The sequence below is a fragment of the Scleropages formosus genome, chromosome 5 (assembly GCF_900964775.1).
Source record: "Scleropages formosus chromosome 5, fSclFor1.1, whole genome shotgun sequence".
NCBI lineage: Eukaryota > Metazoa > Chordata > Actinopteri > Osteoglossiformes > Osteoglossidae > Scleropages > Scleropages formosus.
In genome coordinates, this window is record NC_041810.1 from 13,008,647 (window position 1) to 13,023,496 (window position 14,850).

Sequence of the window (14,850 nt, forward strand, 5' to 3'; positions counted from 1 at the left end):
CTGTTAAGGCTCACATTCCAAAACTTTGTTTATAAAGTATGTTTCTTTATGTAAAATTTAAGTACAAATTATGATTTGTACTTGAAGTAGATGATAAATAAAATGTTTTGCATATTTTATTTCTACTTTTTAAAATATATTTTAGTTTACTCATGCCTTAGAGGGGGTGCGGTGGCGCAGTGGGTTGGTCCTAGTCCTGCTCTCTGGTGGGTCTGGGGTTCGAGTCCCGCTTGGGGTGCCTTACGGCGGACTGGTGTCCCGTCCTGGGTGTGTCCCCTACCCCTCCGGCCTTACGCCCTGTGTGCCGGGTTAGTTCTGGTTCCCCATGTCCCGTATGGGGCGAGTGGTTTGGACGGGCTCATGCCTTAGGTTTCATTAGAACCCACAGTAATATGGCCCTTAATGGCTTAATAAGTTTAGTTTTCATTTTTGTATTTAAATATCACAGAAAGTTAACATGTTGATTTTTATAACATGAAACAAATTTATTTTTAACAGACTTGCCATAATGTTCTATTGCTGTTTTATAAAACAAAAGTATTTTTCTTGTCTGATTACTTGATTAATCAACAGGTAAATGAGTAGAGTACTTGATTATTAAAATAATTGATAGTTGCAGACCTAAAGGTAAAGTACTGTCCATCCTCAAGGCAAGAAACCCAGGACCAAGGCTCCCACGATCCAGTGTCTGGTGACCCCTCCGTGTCCTGCAGCACAAGTGCCAGCATAGCGTGCTCTGAAGAACAAGGAGGCAGTTTCCCAGTATGCCAAGCTGCTGGCCAAGAGGATGAAGGAAGGTCACCCCATGTTCCACTGCTCTACACGCACCAGAATCAGCTGTTGAGTGTTTTCTCTATTTGCTTGCAGTGCATTGGTGTGTAATTTAACTTTGGTTGGTTAGTTGTTTGTCCTGTTGAAGTATAGGAACATGCCAACAGTGGGGAGCACATTGCAGTGAAATTTTTGAGTATTTTAAAGACCAAGGGATATTAGGAGCTCTTGTCTGAAGTAATAGACCTGCTCGACTTTGTTTGAGCTGTGGCGTGTTAAACTGGGAAGATACAGGCAACACATTCTGGAAGTAACTGGGAGAGAGATGTCGGTCTGTGTAAAAGAGCAAACTGTCATGAGTAGACTGAAGTGGTTGAGCTGCTAAAGGACTTGTGGTGGATGAATCTAGTAGTTCCTGTCTCTTTCTAATCGGAAGAACCTTAGAGACACGTGAATGAGGCGCTTGCTAGGAATGCAGCACCATGACTGATACCATAATAAGAAATGCTACTAGTCCACAAAATCAAAGAAAGTGTACAAATATTTACTCATGGACTTTATCCATTTCTACTTTCAAAACTATGCAGTGTAAAATTACAGGGCAACCAAAAAATTGGGACATTTCAGTGAAAATCTGTAGAGAAATTCACATTTCCACAAGACAATAAAAGTTATATTAACGATTTCTGAAAAGGTGGTCAAACTGTACATGTCACAAATATACAATGTCATTTGTCAAAATCAATCATTACAAAATATCTTAGGTTGTCTTATACACATTTTGCAGTTCAACTGAACAGGTTTAGAAAAAAATGTAAGATCAATTGCTGTGGTTTCAGGTCACACTTTTGTACACTACAGATTATGACAGTGAAAGTTGCAGTTTGATATATTGAATATAGTATTTATGGTACATAAAGTATTGGTAAATAACACCCAAGTCTTGCAGAGTTTAACATTTAATAAAAATTGCTTTTGGTACAGGAGGAGTAGAAAGGATATTAAAATTTAAGTGCTACACCTTGGTCAGCTGTGTGGGAGCCGTGGAGACTTGGATTCAAACATGCGATTCTAAAGTACAGTTAGTTACTACCAGTGTACCTCACACGAGCAGCTGCATAAAACTTTATCTGAATATCGACTGTGGGGAGGAATCAAGTGAACCTGTCTTTTGTATGGGAGCTCAGACTGTTGGCATGGTGGCACAGCAAGTAGTGCTGCTGTTTCACAGCACCTGGGTGGTGCGAGAGAACATGGGTTTGATCCCCACTCAGTCTGTGTGGAATTTGCATGTTCTCCCCATCTGCGTGGGTTTCCTCCGGGTGCTCCGGTTTCCTCCCACAGTCCAAAGACATGCTGTTCTGCTTCCCCATAGTGTGTTTCACTGATGTATGGATGAGTGACCCATTGTAAGTAGTGTATCTAGCAGTGTAAGTCACCTTGGTGAATAAGGTGTGTGGGCTGGTAACACTACATAGTATCTATTGTAAGTCGTTTTGGAGAAAAGCATCTAAGTGAATAAATGTAAATGTACCTCCATAATGGTGACAACAACAGGGTCCAGAACCCTCGGCAAATGGCTAACTGCTAAGGAACTTTATCCTGAGCCACTCTTGGGTTGTGCTGTGTGTGGTGGGCACTCAGCACTTCACCAGTCACTGAGTGCTGAATTCACAAATGTCTGATTCTGAAGTAAGGTCATGAGTCATTTGCACTTCTAGACACATTTGTTTAATATTTCAAAATCTTGACACTTGTGCCAAAAATGTATTCAGTCTCGTCCTTTTAGACAAGGAGGATGTGGGGTGATGGCTTTGACATGTATGGAGGTGACATTGTGGCCCAAAGTGTGTGTGTCCTGTTATTGTGTTTAAATATAGTCCAGCAAGAGCCTTGGAGCTACACTACGGACCTACACCCAGCAAATATCAGTAAAAATGTGTACAGATTTTTAAATTATACATATACACATATATAGAATAAACTTTGAAAGTAGGCTTATGTACAGTGATAAAAGTTTCCACAAAGGATTCTTAGTCTTTCACTTCCTGGCAGTTTGGGGCAAAAAAGGTAGGAAATGATCACTATAGATTAAGATAAAGCAATATAGTTGAGGTGTTTGGTTTACAAATGTGTGATGGCAAGTCCTGCAATTGAAAGTGAAGACAAATAATGAGTATGTGAGTAGTAATGTACCATGAATTTTTTAAAAAAAAGTGTGAAAACTGTGTTTCCAGAACCCCCTTTGGTACGTAGTTGCCTCAGTCGGTAGAAGCTACCACATGTGGTCAGATCACAGGGGCTCCGAAGGTTTTGAGGCACCACTGGATGCTGCTGCTCGGTGGCCGGTCAATCTGGGACAGAGCTTTGAGCTGTTCTGGACTCAGCTCCTTGAAGGCTTCCTGGTACTCTCTGTCGAAGGCCTCTGAGCAGGAAGAGTGTCACGGATGGTCAACGGCAACGAAACACACACAGTAAGTGTCCCGTTTCCTCATGTTACAAACACAGTTGGGAATGACAGTATGTTTGTAGTTGAATCCAAAATCAGTTTTAGCAGCAGTACAAATCAGAGGGTTGATGATAAATGCTATCACATTTAAAAGTGGACAAAGTTTGCAATAATTGGTAGGTATAGTAAGGATAGTAAAATGAAAATAGTGACTGGAGAAAGTTGTGCATAAAGGGGACAACTGGTAAGGTTAACTTCCCTAAACTGGGGCCCAGTTGGTAGCATAGTGGTTAGAGCCACAGTCCCTGGACCCACAAGCTCTATCCCCCCAATCCGGCTGCAGTACTCCAGAGCAAGGTACCTACCCCACAATTGCTCCGGTAACATTATCTAGCTGTATAAATGGGTAAATATTTGTAGGCAGACTAACATTGTAAAAGCAACTTACAATTTAGGGATGTTAACCTTAATATTTGGAGTATATGAGACCTACAGACAGTGGTGGGGTTGTATCAATCAGTGGTACTAGTGGCGATGAGAAATGGTAGAAAGCTGAAGCTGTAGTGTGGAGCTGCTGTGGTATAGTGGGAATTGCAGGTGCTGCCAGAGGTGGCAGTAGTACTGCCTGGCTTCAAGACTCACCACTGCCTTCTTTTTTTTCTTCTTCAGTTGATATTTTAAGGTAATGCATGTCAAATACCTTTCACTGTGTATTCATTGTTTTCCCCTAATAAAATTGGCCTCTATTCTACTTACATTTTTATTGTGTTTTTATTGCATTACACAAAGTACAACACTTGTGCCAGAGTCAACAGATTTAAAAAGTCCCTACAAAATCAAACCCCTCTGTTAGCATTAGTAAATACAAAAGTGAGGATGTCTTAGAAACAAAATGTGCACACAGCATGATCCCACATGTACAGGAGTTACATTAGATTCTTGCTTGTTTGCTCTTTAAATACCCTGCATTTTGACATTCAATGTCAAAGATGTGAATTCAATGGCTTTTTACATTCTGTTGACTCTCGACACCACAGAACAGGCTGCCTGCCACTCACCAATATCAATGTTCTCCCTTCCCAATGCCACAAGTGACAGGAACAGGACCTCCCTGTAGATACTCCTGAGAAGACACGCAAGAAATTGTCACATTCTTCCTGCCTGCCAAAACAAGGGGAGTCGGTGCCACCAGGTGACACTGCATCCAGCCTCACCTTTGACGTTTCACATCAGGATGTTTCTTGATCTCGCGGAGGAGCAGGCTGATAGGGCCATAGAGATCATTGGTCTGGATGCTCCGGATAATGCTGTTGAGCAGGGTTCTGGTCTCCTGGTGGTCAGTAGGGGCCAGAAGCCCCTTCTTCTCGCCTGTGGACCATACCATCATACACTGGATGATCAGCCATATTGTTCATGGGGGCAGAGGCTCACACAAATGGCCCCCTTCTGTGCTGATGTGTAGAGCCTCACACTCACGTAGGTTCCTCCAGAGCTGGTAGAGCGGCTCGCCGGGCTCCCGGTGCAGGTTGATGTTATCCCACAGCAGCTGCACATAAACCTGCTTGCTATCCTGGGACAAGGAGGTCAGCGGGAGCTACGGGGAAAATGTCAGCAGTATGAGTACGAGGACACATTCGTTATGCAAGGCATGGCCGATGGGGGCGAAGCACAAACCTGCACCCCGTTGTTGCAGTGCTCGGACGTGAGGATGAGGCCAGGCAGGTAGCTGGGCAGATCCAGTCGACGGAAGTACCACACCAGGTTCCAGAAGATGATGGGGTGCTGGCTCAGAAACTTGTGTGTGTGGATGACCTGGTCTCCCTCATTCTCCAAGAGGGACTCCAGCTCCTTGCGCAGCACTAGGGGGCTCAGGAAGGGCACAGAAATGGGCTGTGGGTTGGCCCTGTTCTTCCCCACAGAATCCTGGGAAGGCGCACATACATAATTATTTGTCTCTACATGTGGTGTGCTTCTTCATCAACACCATAAGCAGGTGAGAGAGGAGCCAGACTCAAAACACAGAGCGGAACGGCCTAAGGCAACGCATTCATCAACAGCAGGAATAGTTCCACAGTGAAGAAGTCAATATCTGAAAAGAAGAACATGGTAATTACTTGAACTGAGTGAAACTGGGAGGGAGCTTCCACACTCACTGAGGCCTCCTGTAGGCTGCTGGGCAGGCTGGTGGTCGACACACCATGGGAGGGCTGCTGTGCAAATTCGAGGCTCCGTAGAGACCCACCTGCACTGTTGCTGCGGGTTAGAGAGGCACCTCGTTTCCCAGCCTGCCTCTCCATGAGCCCCAGGGGGTCTGACTGCACCAGTTCCAGCACTGAGCTGCAAGAAGAAATTGTCAGGATGGAGCGCTGTTCCCATTTTCACTTGTTGTCATGGCCACTGACATGCATTTCTGCACAGCTGACAGTTTAAACAGTTTCATGCAATAATCTTGATGAAAACTACAGTGAAATCCTGCCATAATGCAAAAAAAACCCCAAACAATTTCATCACTTAAATTGCTGGCTTGCATTATTATAAGGTTGTCAGTTTTCCAGTTTCTGTTTTCATTTATTTGTTTTCATCTATTATGTGTAGAAAATTAACTGATTATAACAAAATAAATGCACGCGATAAATGTAACACTAACAGAGTAGACTTACTGATACTGACATCTCTAGCCAGATCAGTTCCATTTTTCTTGACTAGTAAAAGACTCCCATTTGAGAGCCCATTTATCCATGGATAAACTAATATATTAATGTATTATGTGTTACTCTTTACGCTAATCTTGTACCAAAAATTTAAAATCAAATCAGTGATGTAGCCTTGGTCAGGAAAAAATATGGCAGTCACAAAAAACACAGAACACTGTACCCAACTGGCCATACAATGAACTGAGAAAGCACCAAATGGTCAGTCACAAGACAGGCAAGCAGGAAAAAAGGACTAATCGCGTTACATCCACATCTGCATTTTCACAGAGCTTCGCTGTACTTGAACCTTTAATCTGGCCACAGTTCCAGATCCTTACACCACCTGCTAAAGCTGTGATATCCTCAACATCCCTCACCTCTTCTGTTTGTTTGCCTGGGCATCTGGGGCATCTCGAGAACCTTCTACTGGGGACTCTGGGAAGTGGATGAGGTCTGTGGATGATGCGTGTGCTGCACCCTTCAGCTGCACTTTCCCCAGGGTCACTGGGATGCTGTTGCTATGGATACTGTCCCCTGATGTGCTGGGCTTCAGAAAGAAGCTGCCCCGCAAATCTCGGAACTCCACCCTCAGTAGAGGGAGGAAGGCGTTCTTACAGAAAGGGCAAGTGGTGTTGAGGTTGGAGTCATCAGCCGTCCAACCAGCCATGACCTCCTCGTCATAGACCAGAGCCTCACAGGACAGGCACCGAGAGCAGCTGGACATCAGCACCTAAAGAGAGGCAGCGCTTACTGAGTTGGACAAGAGGACCTGCGAAGAAGCAGCAGCAGTACCTGACTCACCACACCTCATCCCAGTGAGGAAAGGGAAGACACGTGCACTCACATTGCACTTGGCTGTTTATGGAAGGTAAAAAAAAAAAAAGGGGTAAATCTTAGACCCCAAGAAGCAGATACAGAAACTTTCCACCTAGTCAGATGCAAACTGGGGGTTAACCGAAAGGTACTTTTCACATTTGCGGAATTACAGCCCTGAGATGTGGATAAGAACAAGGTGGTCGTCACATGGGCACAGCTCTCACCTCCAGGGCACAGCTCTGGTTGATGCTAGAGCAGCTCGTGTGCAGAGAAGACTGCTCTGATCTCTCCGATTCGGGATGCCTCCCCAGCCTCCCAGGAGTCATGGCTGTATAGAGGGAGGAAAAAACCGAATCAAGTGAGGAGAAGGAAAGGACAGCAGATGGGAATGGTGCCGTTAGTATCAAAGCACTCGGGAAGTAGACACTGTAGACAGTAAAACTACCACTAAATAGGTTGAAGTGGTGAATCACGCTCTGCTGGGCTCACCAGCTGTTGGTGGAGTTCTGCCCACGTCGCTGTTGTTGCTACTGCTGCTACTGGCCAGGCTACTGCGGCTCTGGTTCAGCCCATTGGACGCCAGGCTCAAAACGGCTCCATCTCCTCCTAGCAGCTGCTCTTCCAGCCGGACCGGGAAGCTCTCGTTGCCTCTCGTCCGCTCCAGCTCGTCCTGGGAAGAGGCACCATCTCGGTCCCATGCACAGAGCCACTGATAGACTGGCAAAATAGCTGTACCATACTCCCCCCGTAAGGACCCAGAGGACAGCCTACCTACCTCATCATCAGAGTAGGCGTAGGCTGAGGCCACCGCCCCCCACACTTTGCTGGCTACGGTGGCCGCCTGCTTCACGCTAGACTTCAGTACATCCATCTTGGGCCCTGAGAGCAGGTTGTCCATCTTGATGCCAGAGATCGAGTTGATGACAGAACCCAGAGAGCCGCTCTGCGAGGACCGGACCAGCGCAGTCAATGAAGACATTCGCGGGTTCTGACCCGCCGCATTCCTTGACTTCACGGCAAACGTCTTGGAACGGGCAACAGCCTGACCGCGTCTTGGGGTTTCGCCCGCTCCTTCAGGGACCTTCACTGGATCCGTGGGCAGACTGGACCTTCGCTCCAGGGCTTTCCTTGGTCCTGAATCCACTGTCATCACTGCCTCCTTGGAGTCCTTTGGTGCCCCCCTCTGGAGGTCCACGCTAGAAGACTTGGTGAGCGGGCACGTCAAGTTCATGTACATTTCAATCTCATCGGCCAGCTTACGAGACACCTCTGGTGGGGTGGGACGGGACCCTTTGCTCTGGTCTGAGATGACATTTGTGCTTGCGAAAGCCAGCAGTGACAGGGGATCAGCGCCAGTCTCCACGTCCTCCCTCACTGCTGCTCTGGAGTAGGACCTGTTACTCCCCGTGCTCTCAGCATCAGCTTCCTGGACCCGTAGCCCACCTTTCACCCCTCCAGTCTCCTGAGCTGCATCACCATCTTTATTTTGCGAGCTACGTGGGCTATCTTCCTTGGAGGAGGAGGCAGCTGTGCTGGTCGGGGGCGGAGTCTTGCCTCCAGAGAAAGCAGCAGTCAGGATCTTGGCATCAGCTCCCAGGCTGACAGCCATCTGGTCCACATTGAGCTCCAGACTGCCCTTCCTTAGCACGCCGGTATGAGACTCTGCGCTGAAGCTGCAGCTGCGCTCGGAGAAGGCCTTCTGCTGTGACTTATGCTGCTTCTTCTGATGGGGCCCCGCCTCCCCAGCTCCACCCTTGTCCGTGGCCACACACTCCTCCAGCAGGACCATGCCTGAACTCTTGTCCAATGAGGTGAACAACTTCTCGGGAGTGCCTCCTCAAGTAAAAGTGAAGGACAGCAGTAAGAACTAGGAACAGACAATTGCAATGGGGGTCCCTGGGGCACCCCCCGGTGATGCGCTTGGAAAATAAATTTGACCAAAGCAGAATTGAAGACTCACGGGAGGAGCTTCTCTCCCTCCTGGCATCGAGGACCCCCATGGGCTGTTTCACAATTCTGGGCCCTGAGGTCAGAGTGTCTTTAGTGTTTGATGCTCCATCCAAAGTGCCTTCTCCTGGGGGTCATGGCCAAGACATTAAAAAAAAAAGAAGTTATAGATTTAACAGACACCTGAGGAGCTCTCTACTGTACATGGCCTGGCCAAGTCGCTCCATGGTGATCCTCTCTAGACCTGCTGTAACTGTGCAGGATGAAGAACTGTCTTGTGGGTGGGGCACAATAGCATGTTGTCGAATGAGCATGAGCAGAACAGAGTGCCCAAGGATGGAATTTGCAGTGCGTGAACTGACTGTCTAGCGTGTGTCTGCATTCCAGTAACGAAGTGTCGATTCCCTTGGATCCTACTGCGTCCCCTTGATGGGGGGGGGGATGCACTTTAAGATGGATGAGGCTGGAAAGTAGCACTACAGTTCTTTACACTGATGTTTTGCTTCATACCGGGGTGAAATGTGGACATAAAAAGGCTGAAAAAAAATCTGCTTAGTGACTAACAGAGAATTAAAAAAAAGACACTGTTAGTGTTCAGCAAAACTCGGTTCCTCAGCTGGGTTTAAACAAATTAAATGGGATTATAGCACAAGGAAACTGATTCAGCACTTGAGCATTTAGTTCTTTACCGTTCAGCTGTGCTGTGGTCTCGCTGGGTTGCTCCGAGACTGACAGAGGTAGCGTTTCTGGGCTGTCTGGTGCATCCCGGTGAAGATCATCCTTCAACCCATAGCCCGTGTCTGACTCACCACCTTCAAGAGAGCAGCACAGAAGCTGAAACCTGGACACTGTACTGCTCACTTATGGATAAGTGTCCCCAGTGTGTGTGGGCCTGTGTGAGGTTCGCCTAAGAGGGTGGAGCTAGAGCAGGACAGGTGGGGTCAGGGCACAATGGCACCTGCAGAGCAGCAAAGGTCCGAGGATTCGCCCACTACGAGGTGGTGAGCAAAGAGTGCGTGATCATCGCCGTTGACGTCGCTGGAGCTGTCCGCACTGCCATGACTGATGTGGTCTCCGTCACTGCTCGTTGCCCCACCCACTCTCACCTCTGTGAAGATCAGAGCAGCAATGAATCACCTCACTGAACTAAGTCTAATCCAAATGTATGAACCAGCAGCAGCAAGTGGATGGTGTTACAGTAGGAACTGAGGAACATTCCTTTCTGTCACATAGAAAGATGGCTTTCATGAGTACTAATGATCTTTGACATGAGTTATGATTATTTTCATTTAGAACACAATTTTTCTGATTCATAACTGACTGAATAAAATAAACCTAGCATTTGGTTTGAGTTCAGCATATAAGAAGAGTCTCAATCCCATCTCTTTCAGAGCCACTTCTCCCCTGACAGCTACATAAATGGGCCCAACACCATCTGCTATGATTATCTATGTATTTGCTATTTAAATGTCACTTCTGTAGGAGCTGCTTGAGGGATGTGAACCAGCAACATAGTGGTGTCAGACAAGCTGTGACTTGCTAATTTGAACTGCTTAACAAGAGTAACGATCATCTCACATCTCTCCTCCTCCCAACACATTGATGCCATAACCTGGTCCTTCACAACATCCTCAGGATCCGCTCTTATCCCAAAAAGTGTTCCACACAGGCCATGGTGATGTCCCAACTGGACTACCGCAACTCTCTTCTGTCTGGTCTCCCAGCCTCTGCCATCAAACATCTCCAGGTGATACAGAATGACACTGCATGACTTGTGTTTGACCTTCCGAAGCGTTTCCATGTGTCCCCCTTCTTATCTCACCACTGGCTTCCTACAGCTGTTCGCATCAAGTTCGAGACTCTGGTTACAGCCTTCAAGACCATCAACAGATCTCCCCTCTGATACCTGAAAGACCTGATCACTCACTACAGCCCATCTAGCCTGCTATGCTCCTCCACCTTTGGCTGCTTCCCACACACTATCCAAAGTCCAAAATCAAAAGTAAAGTCAGTTCCCGGGTTACGAACATTCGACTTACATACAACCCATAGTTACAAACAAAAGTAAAGCCTGCTATATTACAAATCTGAGTTACATACAATGATTTGTAATAACAAACTGACGCTACTTTGCAACGCGCATCAAAACATCGCACATCTACAGCAATTCATCGGCTCGTGGGCGGAGCACGTGAGCCTGAGGTAGGACAAAGACTTCCTTCTTTTCAGTTGGGTTGCCATGCCCACAACCTCGCCCCAAACAGCCACACCTGCCCGAAATCAGAGCAGCGGGATATAAAGAAGCCGCACCTGCACACCCTGGTTGCGAAATCTCGTTTAAGAAATCTCTCTCCAGCACGAGTGAACCCACAGCAACCTACCTGTGCTTCCTAGTCCCTCGTTCTCCTCAATCCCTCGTTTCCACTCCCGACACACGCATTGCCTCCTCGACTACGACATCGAATTCTCCCCAAGACCTACGTTTGTGCATTGACCGACCCACACCTGTCCCCGACCACGAATCTCACCTGCTCCCCTGTGTAGCAACAATAAAGATCCCGCGATTGGATCCACACACACCCTGACAAACCTTCCTCAGTCTCCTGCCCGCTCAGTATGACCTGTACCACGTTGCTGTTAACAGTGTCTCATGTTTCACTGTATTTGGCTGTAATTTTTCTTTTTGTCCTCTTAACCATGGCACCAGAGCATAAATGTGATGCAGGTGATGGTGATGCTTCAAAGAAAAGGAAAACAATCACGATCACAACTGAAACTAAAGTGGAAATAAAAAAGCCATCGGAAAAAGGGGAAACACCAACATTGGAAAAGCGAACATTAATGTTTATACCTACACACGCGGAGTCTCTCTCCTCCTCCCTCTCTATTATACTGTACGAAATTAGATGTATTATTGTTATTATTGTTATTATCATTACATCATTAGTATTTCTTTAATGTATTTATGTGTATTCTTTAATGTATATCAGATGTGTGTGTGTAAAATGTGACTGGTGGCTGGTGATGTTTCCCACCTGACCACTAGGTGGCAGTAGCGTTTTGGATTACAACATTGTTTTGGGGTGCAACGTTTGGAACAATGTTTCCACTGTCCTAGTCTCTAATGAACAGCTGGTACTGTAGTGTTTAGACCTGCTGCCTTTGGACCCAAAGGTCACGGGTTTGAATTTCACCTCTGGCTGTAGTACCCTTGAGCAAAATATTTAACCTAAAATTTCTCCGGTAAAATTACGCAGCTGTATAAATGGGTAAATAATTACAAGCAGCTTAACACTGTAAGTCGCTTTGGAGAAAAGCATCAGCTAAAGGAGTAAATGTCTGATGAGGTCCTTCAGCCGAAGAACAAACCTGTGGAAGTGAGCGAAGGTCTTTCCAAAGGGGCCGCCCTCAGACGGGCCTGTTTGAACTGTGCCACACCCCGCACCACATTGCGCAGTTTCGTCCACATGAAGTAACCGCTCCGGTTTCGACTGGACCAGGAGCTCTCCAGGATGGCCTGCAGAGATGGGGAAGGAGATGATGAAGCAAACAAACCTGGGACTTTTTGGGTCTAAAGGTAGCTGTTCTAACCACTATGCTACCAGCTGTCCACACATTAGCCAATCAGAAAAGGTTCAAAGATGATTTTGCATATTTAAGAACTGCAGTAAACTTTTGTCCGTTAGTGTTGAGCTTTGCTTTATACCTTGTTGTAGTGCCCATAGGTGATGGCATTGGGCCGCACCCCTGCTTCCTTCATTTCCACCATGGCCTGCACAGCGATGACAGGGAGGCCCCACACCCCGCACAGCTGCATCACCACACGGTAGCATACCTGGGGGGGGGGCATGTAGTAAATACAGATAACTTCGGACGACAACAACGCTAAACAACCCTCATTTCATCTATAAATCTAGTGACAGTAGCCCCCCCACACTGTCCATTAAAATGATGAGTATAAACAGAACTCATTCTATGGGTGCAAATGCTTTGCAGATGTAAGAACTTTTTGTTATCACAATGTACAAGGAACAAAAGCACCGTGGGCAACTCAATGAAAAGGAGAATTGGGCAGGGCGGGGCTTGCCTCATCCAGCACTTCCACTGCACTGCTCCTCATCCTGCGTAACACAGCCTGGGCCCGCTGCATGGCTCTCAGCTTAGAGGGGGCAATTCGCACCCCGGCCGGCAGACAGATGAACCACAGGCTGTAGCAGTGGCTGAACAGGCAACGCGCCCACAGTGGGGGGTTCGAGTGGCAGCGCCGTGCCATCCTGAAGGCCAGTTTCATCTCCTGGAGTTGGGGAAGTACACATGGGCTGAACTTAAAAACTCCTTTGGACCACTAGGTGACACCATTCACTCCCATCTTCCTCCCTCCAAAAACACAAACAGGATTAATCAACTTCAGAGCAGGGCTGCCCAAGCTGCCGCTATGTGCAGTGTTAATGGCCGGTCATTCCGATTCTGTGTTTATTCATACAATGGAGCTGAATTAACTACCAAAACAGTGATTTTCAAGCAGTTAATGAAATGAAATGAAAAGAAACTATGTGGAAAAGACTGATGCAAATCAAAGGTATCCTCAGTGCCTACCATGGAACTGCCTCATTTCGTGGGCGAGCTCCTCTAAGACTGCTAAAACTGCAGCTCCGTCTGATACGAGTGCTTTTTGACACTGTGCCGAGACCCTCAAGAGCATCGTGGAGACTATGGGTTTGGCAACAACTGCCTTATATAACATACCAGTTTGATTCTTGCTGTATTTCTGTCTCACCATCACACGGACCAAAAGTTTCTGTCAATGAGAACATCCAGGCCCCAGGTCCGAGTCCCATTGTGAACAATGAACTTCTAAAAAAATACAGGCCCACTGATTTGCCAATGGACCAGTTCCCTCATCCCCCCCCCAAGGACAATCCCTGAGCATCCTGTCCCTGCTCCTCCGCTCATCTCAAAATTGCCAGACCCCTGACCAGCACCCTGCGATGGACTAAGAAGCAGTGAGTATAACAAACAGATTGCTGCATTGGGGGAGTCGCTAAGGCCACAGACACCAAAGTGTGCGGCACAGCTCACCTGTTTGGTCCTCTTAGCCAGAAGGGCGGGGCTGTTGCATAGGCTGGGTCCGTTTGCCCTCAGGCCCAACTGCGGTCGCACCTCCCGCGGTTGGTCAAACAGCTCCAGCTTTAGGTGAGGGAAGTTCGTATACCTGAGAGTAGAGAGACAGGTGGGAGAGCGTGAAGTTCAGGTCTTCTGTTTACCTCTAAATATGTGGCTGACCACGGTGTTTAAATTTCTCTTGCTTGAAACATTTGACCTACATGACACTTAAGGAATTCTGCAAAGATGCTCTTACATTTACATTACATTTATTCACTTAGCAGACGCTTTTCTCCAAAGTGACTTCCAATGAACTCCAATGCATAAATTGTACTTTTGCTGAGATGTACGTCACTTTGGACAGAAGCGTCTGCTAAATGAATAAATGTAAATGTAACTATGTAGTGTTACCACCCAGGCACTGTGAGACAGCAGCACTACTCGCTGTGCCACCGTGCTCTTCTGAAAACTATTACACAGAACTACATGACCACACCTATGAAATAATGAAACTTTTTGCTCTTGTTTCAAGTATGGACGCATATTTGTAACTTTGCTGTGTTGTCCTGACCCAGTGCTGATCATAAAATTAAATCATAAAAAAAGAGAACATGAGTCACTGTTTACACAATTGTGCTCAAAGTTTCCAGGAGGAAACGGGGAATCAGCCAAGGATCAGACCTCAGTTACACTGGTATTTTACTACATTTTTCATAAGAGATTATGAACTGCTCCCTCTCCCAGAGGCTGTACAAAACCTGCCCAAAATGGACAAATACAAGCTCAATAAAGACAGAGGGGTTATTGTGTGTCATCCCGCTGAAATCACTCATGCCCTGCCTTTGATTTCACATCAGGCATCACAAACAAACTGCCAGGGGAAGAGGCAGCTAAGATACCTGTACAGGGCAGGGGGATGAGCACCATCCTCGGCAGGGGCCTCCGGGGGCATGACAAACACGGTGTGCTCGCTCCTCTGGGACTCATCCAGCTCAATGAGCTTGGCCTCCTCCACACACTCCCCCTCAGCCTGCGTGCGACAGGAAGTGTGGCCTCAGTGGGCTGGGCATT

The 14,850-nt window shown here is 47.0% G+C and overlaps 1 protein-coding gene across 2 annotated transcripts in view; it reads right to left on the minus strand.

The window, feature by feature from the left end:
• Positions 1 to 2,240: 2,240 nt before the first annotated feature.
• Positions 2,241 to 14,850, minus strand: part of LOC108938785 (DENN domain-containing protein 4C-like) — a 36,367-nt gene continuing 23,757 nt past the window's right edge. Inside the window, exons 16-33 of one of the 2 annotated variants that reach the window (XM_018759691.2) lie at positions 14,679 to 14,809; positions 13,756 to 13,888; positions 12,764 to 12,970; positions 12,383 to 12,511; positions 12,046 to 12,193; positions 9,635 to 9,784; positions 9,366 to 9,488; positions 8,690 to 8,803; positions 7,505 to 8,565; positions 7,219 to 7,399; positions 6,954 to 7,057; positions 6,291 to 6,643; positions 5,374 to 5,557; positions 4,895 to 5,143; positions 4,697 to 4,814; positions 4,435 to 4,588; positions 4,279 to 4,343; positions 2,241 to 3,196 (exon numbers count right to left, since the gene is read on the minus strand). In XM_018759691.2, coding sequence (XP_018615207.1) covers positions 3,060 to 3,196; positions 4,279 to 4,343; positions 4,435 to 4,588; positions 4,697 to 4,814; positions 4,895 to 5,143; positions 5,374 to 5,557; positions 6,291 to 6,643; positions 6,954 to 7,057; positions 7,219 to 7,399; positions 7,505 to 8,565; positions 8,690 to 8,803; positions 9,366 to 9,488; positions 9,635 to 9,784; positions 12,046 to 12,193; positions 12,383 to 12,511; positions 12,764 to 12,970; positions 13,756 to 13,888; positions 14,679 to 14,809 — 3,741 coding nt within the window. In that variant the 3' untranslated portion in view covers positions 2,241 to 3,059. Of the gene's footprint in view, positions 3,197 to 4,278; positions 4,344 to 4,434; positions 4,589 to 4,696; positions 4,815 to 4,894; positions 5,144 to 5,334; positions 5,558 to 6,290; positions 6,644 to 6,953; positions 7,058 to 7,218; positions 7,400 to 7,504; positions 8,566 to 8,689; positions 8,804 to 9,365; positions 9,489 to 9,634; positions 9,785 to 12,045; positions 12,194 to 12,382; positions 12,512 to 12,763; positions 12,971 to 13,755; positions 13,889 to 14,678; positions 14,810 to 14,850 lie in introns of both variants that reach the window. The other variant, XM_018759688.2, reaches the window with a different exon arrangement.